The sequence below is a fragment of the Salarias fasciatus genome, unplaced genomic scaffold, assembly GCF_902148845.1.
Source record: "Salarias fasciatus unplaced genomic scaffold, fSalaFa1.1, whole genome shotgun sequence".
Classification (NCBI taxonomy): Eukaryota; Metazoa; Chordata; class Actinopteri; order Blenniiformes; family Blenniidae; genus Salarias; species Salarias fasciatus.
Genome location: NW_021941272.1, coordinates 32,976 through 45,296, shown reverse-complemented (window position 1 = coordinate 45,296; position 12,321 = coordinate 32,976). Strand labels below are relative to the sequence as shown.

The following is a 12,321-nucleotide window of genomic DNA, read 5'->3' as shown; positions in this document are numbered from 1 at the left end:
AGCAGATGGCAGTAAAGCGCCGAAAGCTGTAAACTGGAAGCTGAAGCGTAAATATAACATTGAATTAATGGTGAAAAACAATATTTAAGTAGTGTGTGAGCCAATTCTTTAATTAAAAAGGAATTAAAAAATAAATTTAATTTAATAAGTCACAAAAAATCATATCAGGGCTGACGCAGGGGCGGAACGAACCGACGTTACCGTGACGTCACTGTAAACACGGAAGTGCCGGGCTCCGGCCCCATGGAGGAACCCTCGTGGGTTTATTCATCCTTTCAGGATAGAAATCGGCCGTGAAGGGGTCATGATTCCAGACGTTCCCACCCCGCTTTACTCGCACGCGGGACGCGGGGACTTCCGGGACGTTTACGAGCCGGCGGAGGACTCGTTCCTCCTGATGGACGCGCTGGAGCAGGACGCCGCGAGGCTGCGGCTCATCAGGTGACCTCTGACCCTCTGGATCCACACGTTTCATAATGATCAGACTGACAAATCCCTCTGAACATCTTCGTCCTATTTCACCCAAAACATACAGACAAGAGATTATACAGATTCTAATCTGCATATTTGAATTATTTACACTGTGCATCTCTTGACATTGTTCCACATCCGTTTGTTTATCATCTCCATGCTCACTCTGTCTCAGATTGACACGAGGATTGTTTGTTCATCGTGATGTTTAAGTGATGGGTGTTTTTACTGTTGATACTATAGTATTGTAGTATTGAATGGATTGATAAAAATGATCATTATAATTATAAAGATTTTTTTTGTACATTGCGTGAAAGGGTGGGATTAAATATTTATTAAATATGAACTATTAATTAGATGTCTGTTTTTCCTTTTTTTTGTTTTCCATGTTCTATATAAAGCTTTCAGACCAAATTAAGATGATGTAACTACAGCTCTATTTATCAGTGTCAGTGTGCTTAATTCGGAATTGGTTTATTCTGAATAATAAATTAATCAAGAGCGTTGTGTTTACAATGGGGCCTTTTCACAGCTTCACTGCTTCCTGAAAATAACTGTGCACATTCATTTCCTGTCTTGCATTATTGGCCAAACTGATTAATCCAGGTGTGTCTGGTTTAGACGGCTGCAACAAGACACACCTGGATTAATCATTTTGGCCAATAATGCAAGACAGGAAATGAATGTGCACAGTTAATTTCAGGAAGTAGTGGAGCTGTGAAAATGGCCCATTGAAGAATTAAATCCTCTCTCACGCCGGGGTCTGCGAAGCGTTCTGATTGGTCGAGACGGCCGTGACGTACTGACGTCTCCCGGAAGTAAACAGTGTTTTTCTCTGTCTTTCTTTCTCGCTTTGAAAATATCCACGTTGTTAAGCGTCTGTTAATATGCTCGTTTCTTTATATCCAATTCTTCTAAAACCGCCGTTAAATAAATCGTTTTCATAGGAGTTGAACCGCGGGTCGCCATCTTGGAAAGTTGCGTCATCACACGGCGCATGCGCAGAACGACTGGAATAAAGCAGCGCCTAATTAGCATATAATCCAGTTTGAATAAATGTACTATAAATAAATAAATAAATACATAAACAGAATAGAATAAACTAAAATAAAAACAATAAATAGAATAAACTTAACTTAGAATAAACAGATTTAAACTTAATTCTAGTAAAGATTTCAGGTGTTTACATGGTCATTTTGGAGCGGAATTAGGCTTTATTCAGATTTGTAGAGAAATAAAAAAAAGTCCCATATAAATTATCCACAGACACCTCAGTGACCTCTGACCTCTGCCAGCAGCCCCTGCGTGTGCCTGGAGGTGGGATCGGGCTCTGGAGTGGTGTCTGCCTTCCTGTCCTCGCTGCTGGGACCCTCAGCTCTGCACATGTGAGTCTCTCTCTCTCTCTCTCTCTCTCTCTCTGTAACATCTGGAGCATCTGGAATGGAGGATCTGACTGAGCTGTGCTTCCAGATGCACCGACGTGAACCCGGCGGCGGCCCGCTGCACGGCGGAGACGGCCTCCCGGAACCGGGTCCCGCTGCAGCCCGTCCTCACAGACCTGGTGAGTCCACGGGGCTTTTATTTTCCTATAAATAATTAATGAAACCTAATTCTGCTCTAAAATGATTATGAAAATACGGGGCCCGGACATGACATGGAAAAAAAAAGAAAGTAAATTGTGGCCACGAATTACTAATTCGGCGCGGTTGTTGAGCTGTGGGGAGCGGTGCGGTACTCACATGCAGCGTCGGAGCGGCGCAGAGCAGTGCTCACACCGAACACGGAGTGTCGGGTCGGCCTGTACACTGCGCCCTAGGCGGCCACCTAGTTCGCCTATTCCCATTCAAACCGCGGCGCACAAACGACGCCATGACTGCATTTGCACTTCATGCCACTAGGTGTGCTGTTTGCATGTTCAACCTTATTTTACACAGACACCACAGAGGAAGAAGGGCGCAGCTGCAGGCTCTCTCTGCATGTTGTTAGAAAAAGAGTGAGCCGGCAAGACGTGGTAAAATGTTCGTTGATGCGATGCACCGTTTTTTCAATAAAAGAGAAGAACTGAACGATCGTTTCCGCACATTTTGTTTACGTCGTAGCAATTACACTGTATCACAAGTAGTTTGTGTACTCAAAAGACCAAGATTCCTTGCGGATAGAACATGCGCAGAACAGTATTTCATGTCCCTTTCGACCAGGTTTTTAAATATGAATATGAGCATATTCAGGGTTTGCACGTGTTTATATGGCTGTGAGCCATGTAATGTATTATTCCGTCAATATTCCAGTTAATAAAGAGTTTTTTGCCTTTATATAAACGTACTCAATCTCGCAGCATCCGATCTCGCGAGATCTCGTCCCATCCCTAGTGCGCACGAATTACTAATTCGTTCCCACGAAAACAGTTCAGTGAAGTTGGCAGCATATTGACAGATACGGACTTTCAGTCTCAATAACTCTTTAACAAAACGTCAGTAACTTACAAAGGGCGCCTGCATCCCATCTTTGTGAGGTGGACGATATGCTACAAGCTCATTTTTATTAAAAGTATCTGTCTATCAAGCAGCAGAAAGTGCTGCGGGGTTAAGGGACCGTCTACAATTTACAAATGAAGGAGACAAATGAAGGTTGTAGCAATTATGGTGACACTGTAGTAAATCCCAGTGGTGGTATTACGTTTTTTTGTTGTTGTTGTTGGTGTTTTTTTTTTTTTTTTTTAGCTATTTGTCTTCACTTTTGCTGCATCTTGTAAATTGTAGACGTTCCCCTAACCCCGCAGCACCACCGGGTGCTGATTGAAATCAATATTGTTTCTGCTGCTTGATAGACAGATACTTTTAATAAAAATGAGCTCGTAGCATATCGTCCACCTCACAACGATGGGATGGAAGCGCCCTTTGTAGGTTACTGACGTTTTGTATTGAGACCGAAGTATCTGTCAATATGTTGCCAACTTTACTGGAATGTTCAGTATATGAATGATAGAACTAATTCGTGGGAACGAATTAGTAATTCGTGGCCACAATTTAATATTTTTTTTTTTACCATGTCATGTCCGGGGCTCCGTATGAAAACGCCTGAAAACTTTGCCATATTTTTATAAATACAGAATTCTATGCTAATTAGGCGTGACATCTTGCTAGCAGTTCTGCGCATGTGCCGTGGGGATGACGCAACTTTCCAAGATGGCGGCCGCAGCCCGCGGTTCCACTCAAGAAAAAGATTTATTTAAAGGCGGTTTTGGAAGAATTGGATATAAAGAAATGAGCGGATTAACGAGTGTTTAACAACCCAGACATTTTCAAAGCCGCACACTGTAAAAAAAGATGGTGATATAACAGTATTTTACTGTTTATTTTACAATTATGTTCTGTATTTTGAAAATGCCAATTCATTCATTCAATCAAATCAATTTACACGTCGAATGTAATATAGCAAGAAATCCCTGTAACTGTGAAAAAAACACTATCTCTGTTCTTTTACAAAGAGAAGAAGCTATTTATTGTTAAAATACGTAAACAAGTGTATCATAATTTCAAATATTTTTCTGTTATTTAAGGTAAAGGAGTAAAGGAGTAAACTGTACAACTCAACTTTACAACTGTAAAAAAAGGGGAAAAATCAAATCAAATTGCCTACAAATTAATTGAAAAAATGTTGTAATTTCACAAACTTTTCAGTTATTTACGGAAATAAACTGTAAAACTCTACAAACTTTACAACTCTGAAAAAAGAGGGAAAAATCATTAAAATTATATGTAATTATTAAAAATACATATGTACTAATGATGAAAATACACCTCTCACTTTTCTTTTTTTTAAAGCGTTAAAGTTAATGGCGAAAGAAAGACGAGAAAAACTCTGTTTACTTCCGGGTGACGTCAGTACGTCACGGCCACCTCGACCAATCAGAACGCTCCGCAGCCTGCGGCGTGAGAGAGGATTTAATTCTTCGTTTTTCTCATGTAAACACCAAGACTATGAATATAATTCTGAATTAAAGACACCATTTAACCACTACACTCACTGTCTCCACCGGGAATTGAACCCATGTTCCCCGCCCCCGCCAGGCGCAGTGCCTCCTCCCCCGGCTGTGCGGGAAGGTGGACGTCCTCCTCTTCAACCCGCCCTACGTGGTCACGCCCTCAGAGGAGGTACGTCTGGCCTCCTGATCCCGAAAACAGGTTTCCTGCTCTGATCTTCCTCTCTGGGCTGCAGGTCGGCGGGTCGGGCATCGAGGCGTCCTGGGCCGGCGGGCTGCGGGGTCGGGAGGTCACCGACAGGCTCCTCCCCCTGGTGGGGCGGCTGCTGTCCGCCGCCGGACTCTTCTACCTGGTGACCATCGCAGAGAACCGTCCAGGTGGGGTTTCCATCTCTGATTAAAGCAACCAAACACTGAAAATCAGATTTTTTTTTTTTTATTTTTCTCTTTTCTAGATGACATTATCCAGATTCTGGGGCAGCAGGGTTTGACCGGAGAGCCCTGTTTGACGACCAGAGCCGGAAACGAGAGACTTTCCATCCTGCGGTTCCACCGGAGCCCAGAAAACACCACGTGACGTTTACTGACATGTTTACTTTTTAATGGCTCGTTTTCTCCAATTTTAACTGAATTTCATGGAAATAAACTGGATGTGGTTCAATTTTTTGATGCATGACTGAGAAATTTGCTTTTAGTCGATTATTAAGACAATTTCAATCATTATTACCTTTGTGTTGTTAGTTAAAATTATTATTAATATAGTTTAACAGCATATTTGGAAAGTATTTATCCATCTAGAGCACAGGCAAGTGATAGAACGGCTTAAAAAAATCCTGAAATGTGTAGAATTTTATGGTAAATGGTCTACACTTATATAGCGCTTTTACACTGCATTGACAGAGCCCAAAGCGCTTTACACTGCATTAACACCTTCACCCATTCACACACACATTCACACACCAGTGGAGGCGGCTGCCATGCAAGGCGCTCAGTCCATCCACTGGGGGCAGTTCGGGGTTCAGTGTCTTGCCCAAGGACACTTCGACATGCAGACAGGGGGAGACAGGAATCGAACTAACAACCTCCCGATTGCAAGACGACTGCTCTCCCCACTGAACCACAGCCGCCCCTTTTTAATGAATTTTAATGAAATATGGTTGGAAAAAGCATGAAAGAATTACTTAAAAACAAGTGAAATGACTTAAAAAGCTAAAATCTGAAAATTTTCATGAAAAAAAGCTTGAAAAGAGGAGAGAAACTGTTAACATTTGTCTCTCTGATGCCATCTGGTGGACATTTTCCAGAACTGCACTCGGATTTTTTTCTTGTACAAACTTCAATATTTTAAATTATTTCCAGAATTTTAACCCTTTTAATGTCAGTTTATGTATTCTAAAAAATTAAATAACGAAAAAGCTCAAATATTAGCACAGAAAATTGCATCAATTTGATGGCTTTCACCTTATTAGTGACTAAAAACGCAACATTAAAACTGGAATTTTTTAATGTAATTCCAAATATAGGACAAAATTAATATAAAACACATATATAAAACTTTAGATAATGCCCACAAATTAGCATTTCATGACCACAGATTGTATTTTGTGGCCTTACAATAACAATTTGTTATCTGAAATGAGTATGTCTTGACCATAAATGAACATTTTGTGGTCCAAAGTGGCTGAAAATTAATATTTTGTGGCTTAAATTATCTTTTAGTCTCACAAACTAGTAGCTCACAGCCACAAATGATTAATTTTTAGTCTCAAACTGGTACTTTTTCAGGTGAAATTAGTATTTGAAAGCCAAAAATCAACATTTTATGGTCTTAAATGAGGATTTTTTTTGGCCATTTAATATTAATTTGTGGCCAGAATTTAAAGTTTTATTTCAGGAAATGAAATTTTACTCATTTTTTACTGTAATTTATTACATTTATTAATTTTACAGTCGAAACCGTGGCATGAAATCTTGTATTTTACAAATTTCCCACAAAATTCTATTAGAAAATTTAAACTATTAAAGCTTTTTAAACAATTTCTAACAATAATTTGAATTTATTCCACAATTATTTGCATTTTTTGGCAGAAAATTACTAAATTTATTAAAAATATCCAAAACATTTGAACAAATTTGGATAAAGTTGTAAGTTTGTCAAGAAATAAAGAGATTTCTGCATAAAAGAGTCGAAACTTTCACACGTTTATTGAGTTAAGGAGAAATACAATCACCGAAAAAATCAAACATTCAGAAATGATCTCATTATATTAAATATCTCTAAAATCAAAATATGCATGAAAATAAAAGTTAAGGCATGACGTTCGGGCTGTTTAATGTGCAACGTTTTCTGCAGATATGTGCAAATATACCGACGATACGTCGCTGTTTTTACTGAAAAAACTCATTTTTTTGGATGATTTCTTGTTAAAGCTCTGAACTGCAAACAGTTTCTGCAGCTACGATTAAAGATTATTAAGATTTTGAATTATTTTTGATAAATTCCTGCAAGAAAATCAAGTTTTTTGTTGATTTTTCCTGCATAAATCTGGGAAATAAGATCAAATTCTGCAAAAAAAATGAACAAATGTTCAGAATTTAAGTGTAAAAAATATTTAAATATGTAATAATGCATTATATTTAATATTTATGCTCACTTTTCTGTGTGGAATCATTATTTAGTCACTAAATTCTATATTTAAACTACTTTTCTTATGTTTCTCGATAAACTTTATGCAATATTTTAATTTAAATGCCAAAAAAGCAGCTTAAAAAACTGAGATTGTGTTTTATTTCCTGCATTCCTTTCTAAAATAACATCAATATGCAGAAAATATTAAAATATTCAGGAATTTACAGGATTTTGATTCAAAAATTAATATTTAAAAGTGACATAGCTCTAAATCAAATGAAAATAATGCATTAAATTCATTTTTTAACTAATTTCTGTTCAATTTTTAACCGTTTTATTCTATTTAAACTGCTTTATGCATTCAAATAAACATTTACATTGATTCAAACTGTTTTCTTGCAAGAAAAATGTAATATTTTTTATTTAAATGCCCAAAGATGCACCATAAAAGCTTTAAATATATGTTTGTTGCATGTTTTAATCTATAAAAGTCAAAAACATTGAACATTTTTCCAGATTTAAACCTAAATATAACATTTTATTCAATTATAATCAACATTTATGCTCATTTCTGTGTGGAATTATTAATAAATATTTATATTTACTCATATTTGAACTGCTTCCTGTATTGAAAAATATAAAAAAAAGTCAATATTTGGCAGATTTGTGCAGGAAAAATGTGTTTTTTTCTTATTTAAAGTGACATTTCCGTCCCAAATCGGGGATTTGCGGCAGGATTGGGCTCCACAAGCCTCCGGCCTGCAGACAGTGATTCGCTGGTGAGGAGCTCTTAATACTGCGGGGGTGGGGGGGGGGGGGGTTAGAGGTCAGGGGTCAGGGGTCAGGGGTTGGCGGGCCTCGGGACCTCCTGGCTGTCGGCCAGATTCAGTTTCTGGCTTCAGAGGAGTCAAGAAAAGGTTCCGAACAGGAAGAAAAGACAGAATTTGTAAAAAGAAATCAGACAATATTTTAGGTTTTGATTAATGAAATAATAACAATAATAATGATAATGATAATAATTACTGAAAAAACTCCTGGTTTAAATTACCTGGTAAAAATTCTGATCTTCTCTCAATTGAATCTTTTTAAAATCAATTTTAAGCCTGTTTTTTCCATTCATTTTTCATGTCATTTCTTCATTCTACAGTTTATTTTATTATCGTTCCTAAACTTTGTAGTTTAGTTTTCAAATGACAATATGAGGGCTTACTTTCAATTTTTATCTGCAAAATATTTCTTTTGTAATTTTTTAATCTAGTTATTTAATTTTTTTCTATTTTTCCTGATTTTTTTTCCTATTTTCATTTGTTAATTTAATTCATGTGTCAAAAGAAGGAAGAGTTTGGTAAATATTCACAGTAATATTCTAAATATTTACATTTTCTATTTTTATTTTATTTATTTTTATTCTAACGTCAAAAGCAAAAACAGCTTAAGTTGTGTTCATGGATTTTTTTTTTCAAAAAAGTTTTTGTTTTCTCTGTTAAAGTGTTTCTAAAAATGGGTTTTCTCAATAAAAACTCCTAGAGACAACTGGTACATTTATCACTATAAAAATAAAGCTGAGTTGAATTGTAAATCTTGAATCCTACTGGAATCTGAGATGCGCTTTTTAACAAAATTGTTAAAATATCCATTGAAAAAAAGACTATTTCTTAAGAAATTCAAAGAATCAAAGCTGCTGTAGGACTTCTTTGAAAAAAAAAAAATAGAGTTTATATTGTTTAATATAATAAATACATTCATGTAAAATTGAACAAACTGGATTAAAGTAACCTGCGGTGTTCCTCAGGGTTCAGTGTTGGAACCACATTTTATTTTGCATGTTGATTTTCTTCCGCAAATTACATTAAAATGGACTGTTTGTGTAGGAAAAAAGTGTTTTATATCAATACATTTAACATAAAAACGATGTTTTGTCGAATTAAAACTGAATCCAAAGAGTTGATGGAATCAGATTTTAAGGAGTATATAAGTTTATAAGAAAAAACTGTCATAAACCACATACTGAATATAATCAGTGAAAATGTTTAAAATCTGTTTCTGTTCTATTTAAAAATCAAGATATGTTGTTAAAAAAGCTTCTATATTCTCTATTTTTTCAATTTACGGCCTAATAATCTCCAAAAAAGTAAAATAAGTTCAATATAAATGCAGAAAAGAGATTAAATTTATAAATAATGCTCAAATATAATTATATAGAAGGGTTTCAAAGTTACATACATGAGATTTTTAATTACTTTAAAGCCTCTGAAGCTTAAAAAAAATGTAAATTTAGAAAATCATAGGTATGAATTTTTAAATATCGCCGGTTTTGAGAAGGATACATGGAAGTGCTGAGGTCCTCGAGCTGTGGAGAGCAGAACATTCAGGGTTTAATGACACATTAAAGCTCCGATCGTGTTTGGAGGGGGTGGGGGTGGGGGGGGGGGGGGGGGGGGGGGGGGGAGACTCACGTTGAGCAGTAACTTGTCCATGTTGGTGTCGGAGGCGCCCTTCCTCTGCTCCTCCGGCATCTCGTCCACCTCGCCGTACAGGTCGAAGTGCAGGCGAGCCAGCCGCTCCTGCATCTCCCTCACCTGCTCCATCTGGTCGATGGAGCACTCGTTGCCTGAGGGGAGGAGGAACGAAGAAAAGCAAGACATAAAATTACATTAAAAACTCAGTTTGAAGTTGGTTTTTTGAACGGAACTGAAGTTGGCTTCTGATTTGACATTTAAGGGAAAAGTTAAGGGAAAAATATTTTCACGTTTTTTTCCCGTTCTATTAATGTTTAACATTTTGATTTAAGACAAAACGTTGCCAGACAACAAATACTGAATATTTACAACCTTTATTATGTTTATAAAAATAAATAAAGCACATTTAATTACTCTACAGATATAAAGTTTCATTAAAACACCATTTCTGATTTGTGAAAATGTTTTGTTAAAAGGGGGAAAACTGCATGTTTTGTCCGTTTTCTCAACATCTAGACCACTTTGAACCAGGTCCAGATCGAAAACAGCTAAACCTAGACTTCTCAAATCTGGACTAGATTATTCTACAGATGTTAAACTTTCATTAAAACACCGTTTCTGATTTGTTAGAACTTTTGATTTTTTTATGAGGGCCTGGTCCAATGCGGTGTTGGTGTGGAAAAACACAGTCACACATGCAGTTTTTTTTTTTTCCATTTTCACAAGTCCAAAAAGTTTTCACAAATCAGAAATGGTGTTATAATGAAGGATTAACATCTGTAGAATAATCTAGTTCAGATTTAAGAAGTCTAGATACAGTAATTTTCGATCTGGACCTCTTTAAATGTGTTTAAATTTTAAAAAAAGCTGTTAGAAAAGCTACTATTTTCATTTTTGTAAATATAATAAAGGTTGTAGAATTCAATATTGGTTGTCTGGCAATATTTTTGTCACTTTTAAAATGTTAAACGTGGTTTAAAGTTAATAAATAATCCAGAAAACGGATAAATAGCTTCTGAAGTTGTGAAAATATTTTTTTCCCCCTTATCTTTTCCCTCAAACATCGAACCGGAAGCTGACTTCAGTGGCGGGTCTTACCGAACGCCTGCAGTTTCCCTGAGTGGAAGTCGTTGAGGAGGCTCAGCAGGCCGTTCTCCATCTCCTGCACGTCGGACACGTCGGTCAGGAAGGAGTGCTGGACGATGGGAGCCGCCTGGTTCTGGTTCGGTTTAGATCCAGGACCGGGCTGGGATCTGGGTTTGTCTTTGACCCCCCTGCGAGATCACAACCACAGAGTGATAATCTGCCCGATCAGACGGTTTAATCTCTGGGATGAGTGTTAATTTAGTTATTTTACCTCCGGGTCTTGCTCTTCTGGCTGGACTGCGTCCCCATGTTGTGGCTGTAGCCCGCGTTTCGCCCCCCGGACGTGGTGCTGTTCTTCCGGCCGGAGCCGCCGAGGGGAGCCGCCGTGCTGGTGGAGGACCGGGGGATCTTTCTCTTCAGCTTCCGCTCTTCCATAGCTTCATGTTCTTTATCTAAAAAAGCGACAGAAACGACGCGAGACGTCTCGAATCAGCCATATTGAACCGAACCGGCAGGTTTAAGATGCTAGCTTAACATGCTAACTAGAGATTAAAGCGACACACCCCGACAAACCGCGGCCGATAAAGTTATAATCTCACACTTACAGCAGAATTTATCCCGTTTTTTCTCCCGGAGTCGAGACGCTTCGTCCTTGAGACAGAATAAAGTGTCAAATCATAGTAACTCCTGGTGGTGGAGCCTCGGAGGCTAGCGGCGCTAGCTTAGCAGCGCGGAGACGCTGATCCGGCCACTTCCTGTTTTGGTGGCACGTAAGAGGTACGTAATGATGACGTAAGACGTAAAGGGACGAAACGTAATGGATTATTCGATAAACTAAAGAAGATTTTAATACAAAAACTACAGGATTTAAACTGTTTTAGCTAATATTTTATTAATGAAATTGATAGAAATAATAAATATTAATATTTATTTGGGAATATTTGATTGAATTCGAGCCTCTCATGCTTGTGGTTTAAGTGTAGAGGAAGCAAAGAACCACAAGGTGGAGACAAGTGAATATAAAATACAGATCAAGCATCTTTTTCTCTTTATTTTCATTTAAAACAAGCAAGAGCTGCTTTTTACACTTTAGTTCTGGATGTTTAGAAAAAAAAAATCTGATTAGCTAGATTACTATCTCAAAGAACAAATGATTTAACTTGCACTCAGAGTCCTCGACGGCTGGAGATCTCGTCCATTCAAACACAGAAAAGACAAGATTCCTTTCATTTCCAGCACCGAGGATTAAGTCAGTGTTCACAGGATCGCCTTTAGAGGCAGGTGTGAAGGAATTTTAAATATATCTGATAAATTGAGTAAAAAAAAAAACCACCTTTTTGTGGAAAAAATCCAGATTATTTACACCCAAAAGTCAGATTCCCTACATAAAGAAACATTTTATTTCTAAATATGACTGTTAGATTTGAAGAAATGGCAGAAAAATAATGTCAGAAACTGAAAACTTTCATTTACTTCAGTCTGTAAGACACAGAAAAGCATTTTAACCCGATATTATCCAATAAAACACATTCATTAACCAATTTCTACCTGTTGCTTACACCCGACGCTTCTCATAATAAACTAAACACTTTGTAAAAGTGTGTTTTACCTCCAGTAATTAAACCTTATTGATTAAAATAGATCCCTCTAATGTAATTCGAATAAAAAAACGACATCTATTGAATTAAATCAAT

The 12,321-nt window shown here is 37.3% G+C and overlaps 2 protein-coding genes across 2 annotated transcripts; one reads left to right on the top strand and one right to left on the bottom strand.

Moving 5' to 3' along the window:
* Positions 1–220: 220 nt before the first annotated feature.
* Positions 221–5,112, top strand: LOC115384658 (methyltransferase N6AMT1-like). Its single transcript, XM_030086894.1, has 6 exons — positions 221–441; positions 1,770–1,856; positions 1,942–2,032; positions 4,542–4,625; positions 4,690–4,831; positions 4,909–5,112. The coding sequence occupies exons 1-6, from the start codon at positions 305–307 to the stop codon at positions 5,028–5,030; spliced, it is 663 nt and encodes a 220-aa protein (XP_029942754.1). The 5' UTR covers positions 221–304; the 3' UTR covers positions 5,031–5,112.
* A 1,524-nt stretch (positions 5,113–6,636) lies between these two features.
* Positions 6,637–11,394, bottom strand: LOC115384660 (coiled-coil domain-containing protein 28A-like). Its single transcript, XM_030086898.1, has 6 exons — positions 11,233–11,394; positions 10,899–11,079; positions 10,640–10,815; positions 9,539–9,693; positions 9,410–9,432; positions 6,637–7,978 (listed from the first exon to the last, which is right to left on the bottom strand). Exons 2-6 carry the CDS (start codon positions 11,060–11,062, stop codon positions 7,924–7,926), a joined length of 573 nt encoding a protein of 190 aa, XP_029942758.1. The 5' UTR covers positions 11,063–11,079; positions 11,233–11,394; the 3' UTR covers positions 6,637–7,923.
* Positions 11,395–12,321: the final 927 nt, after the last annotated feature.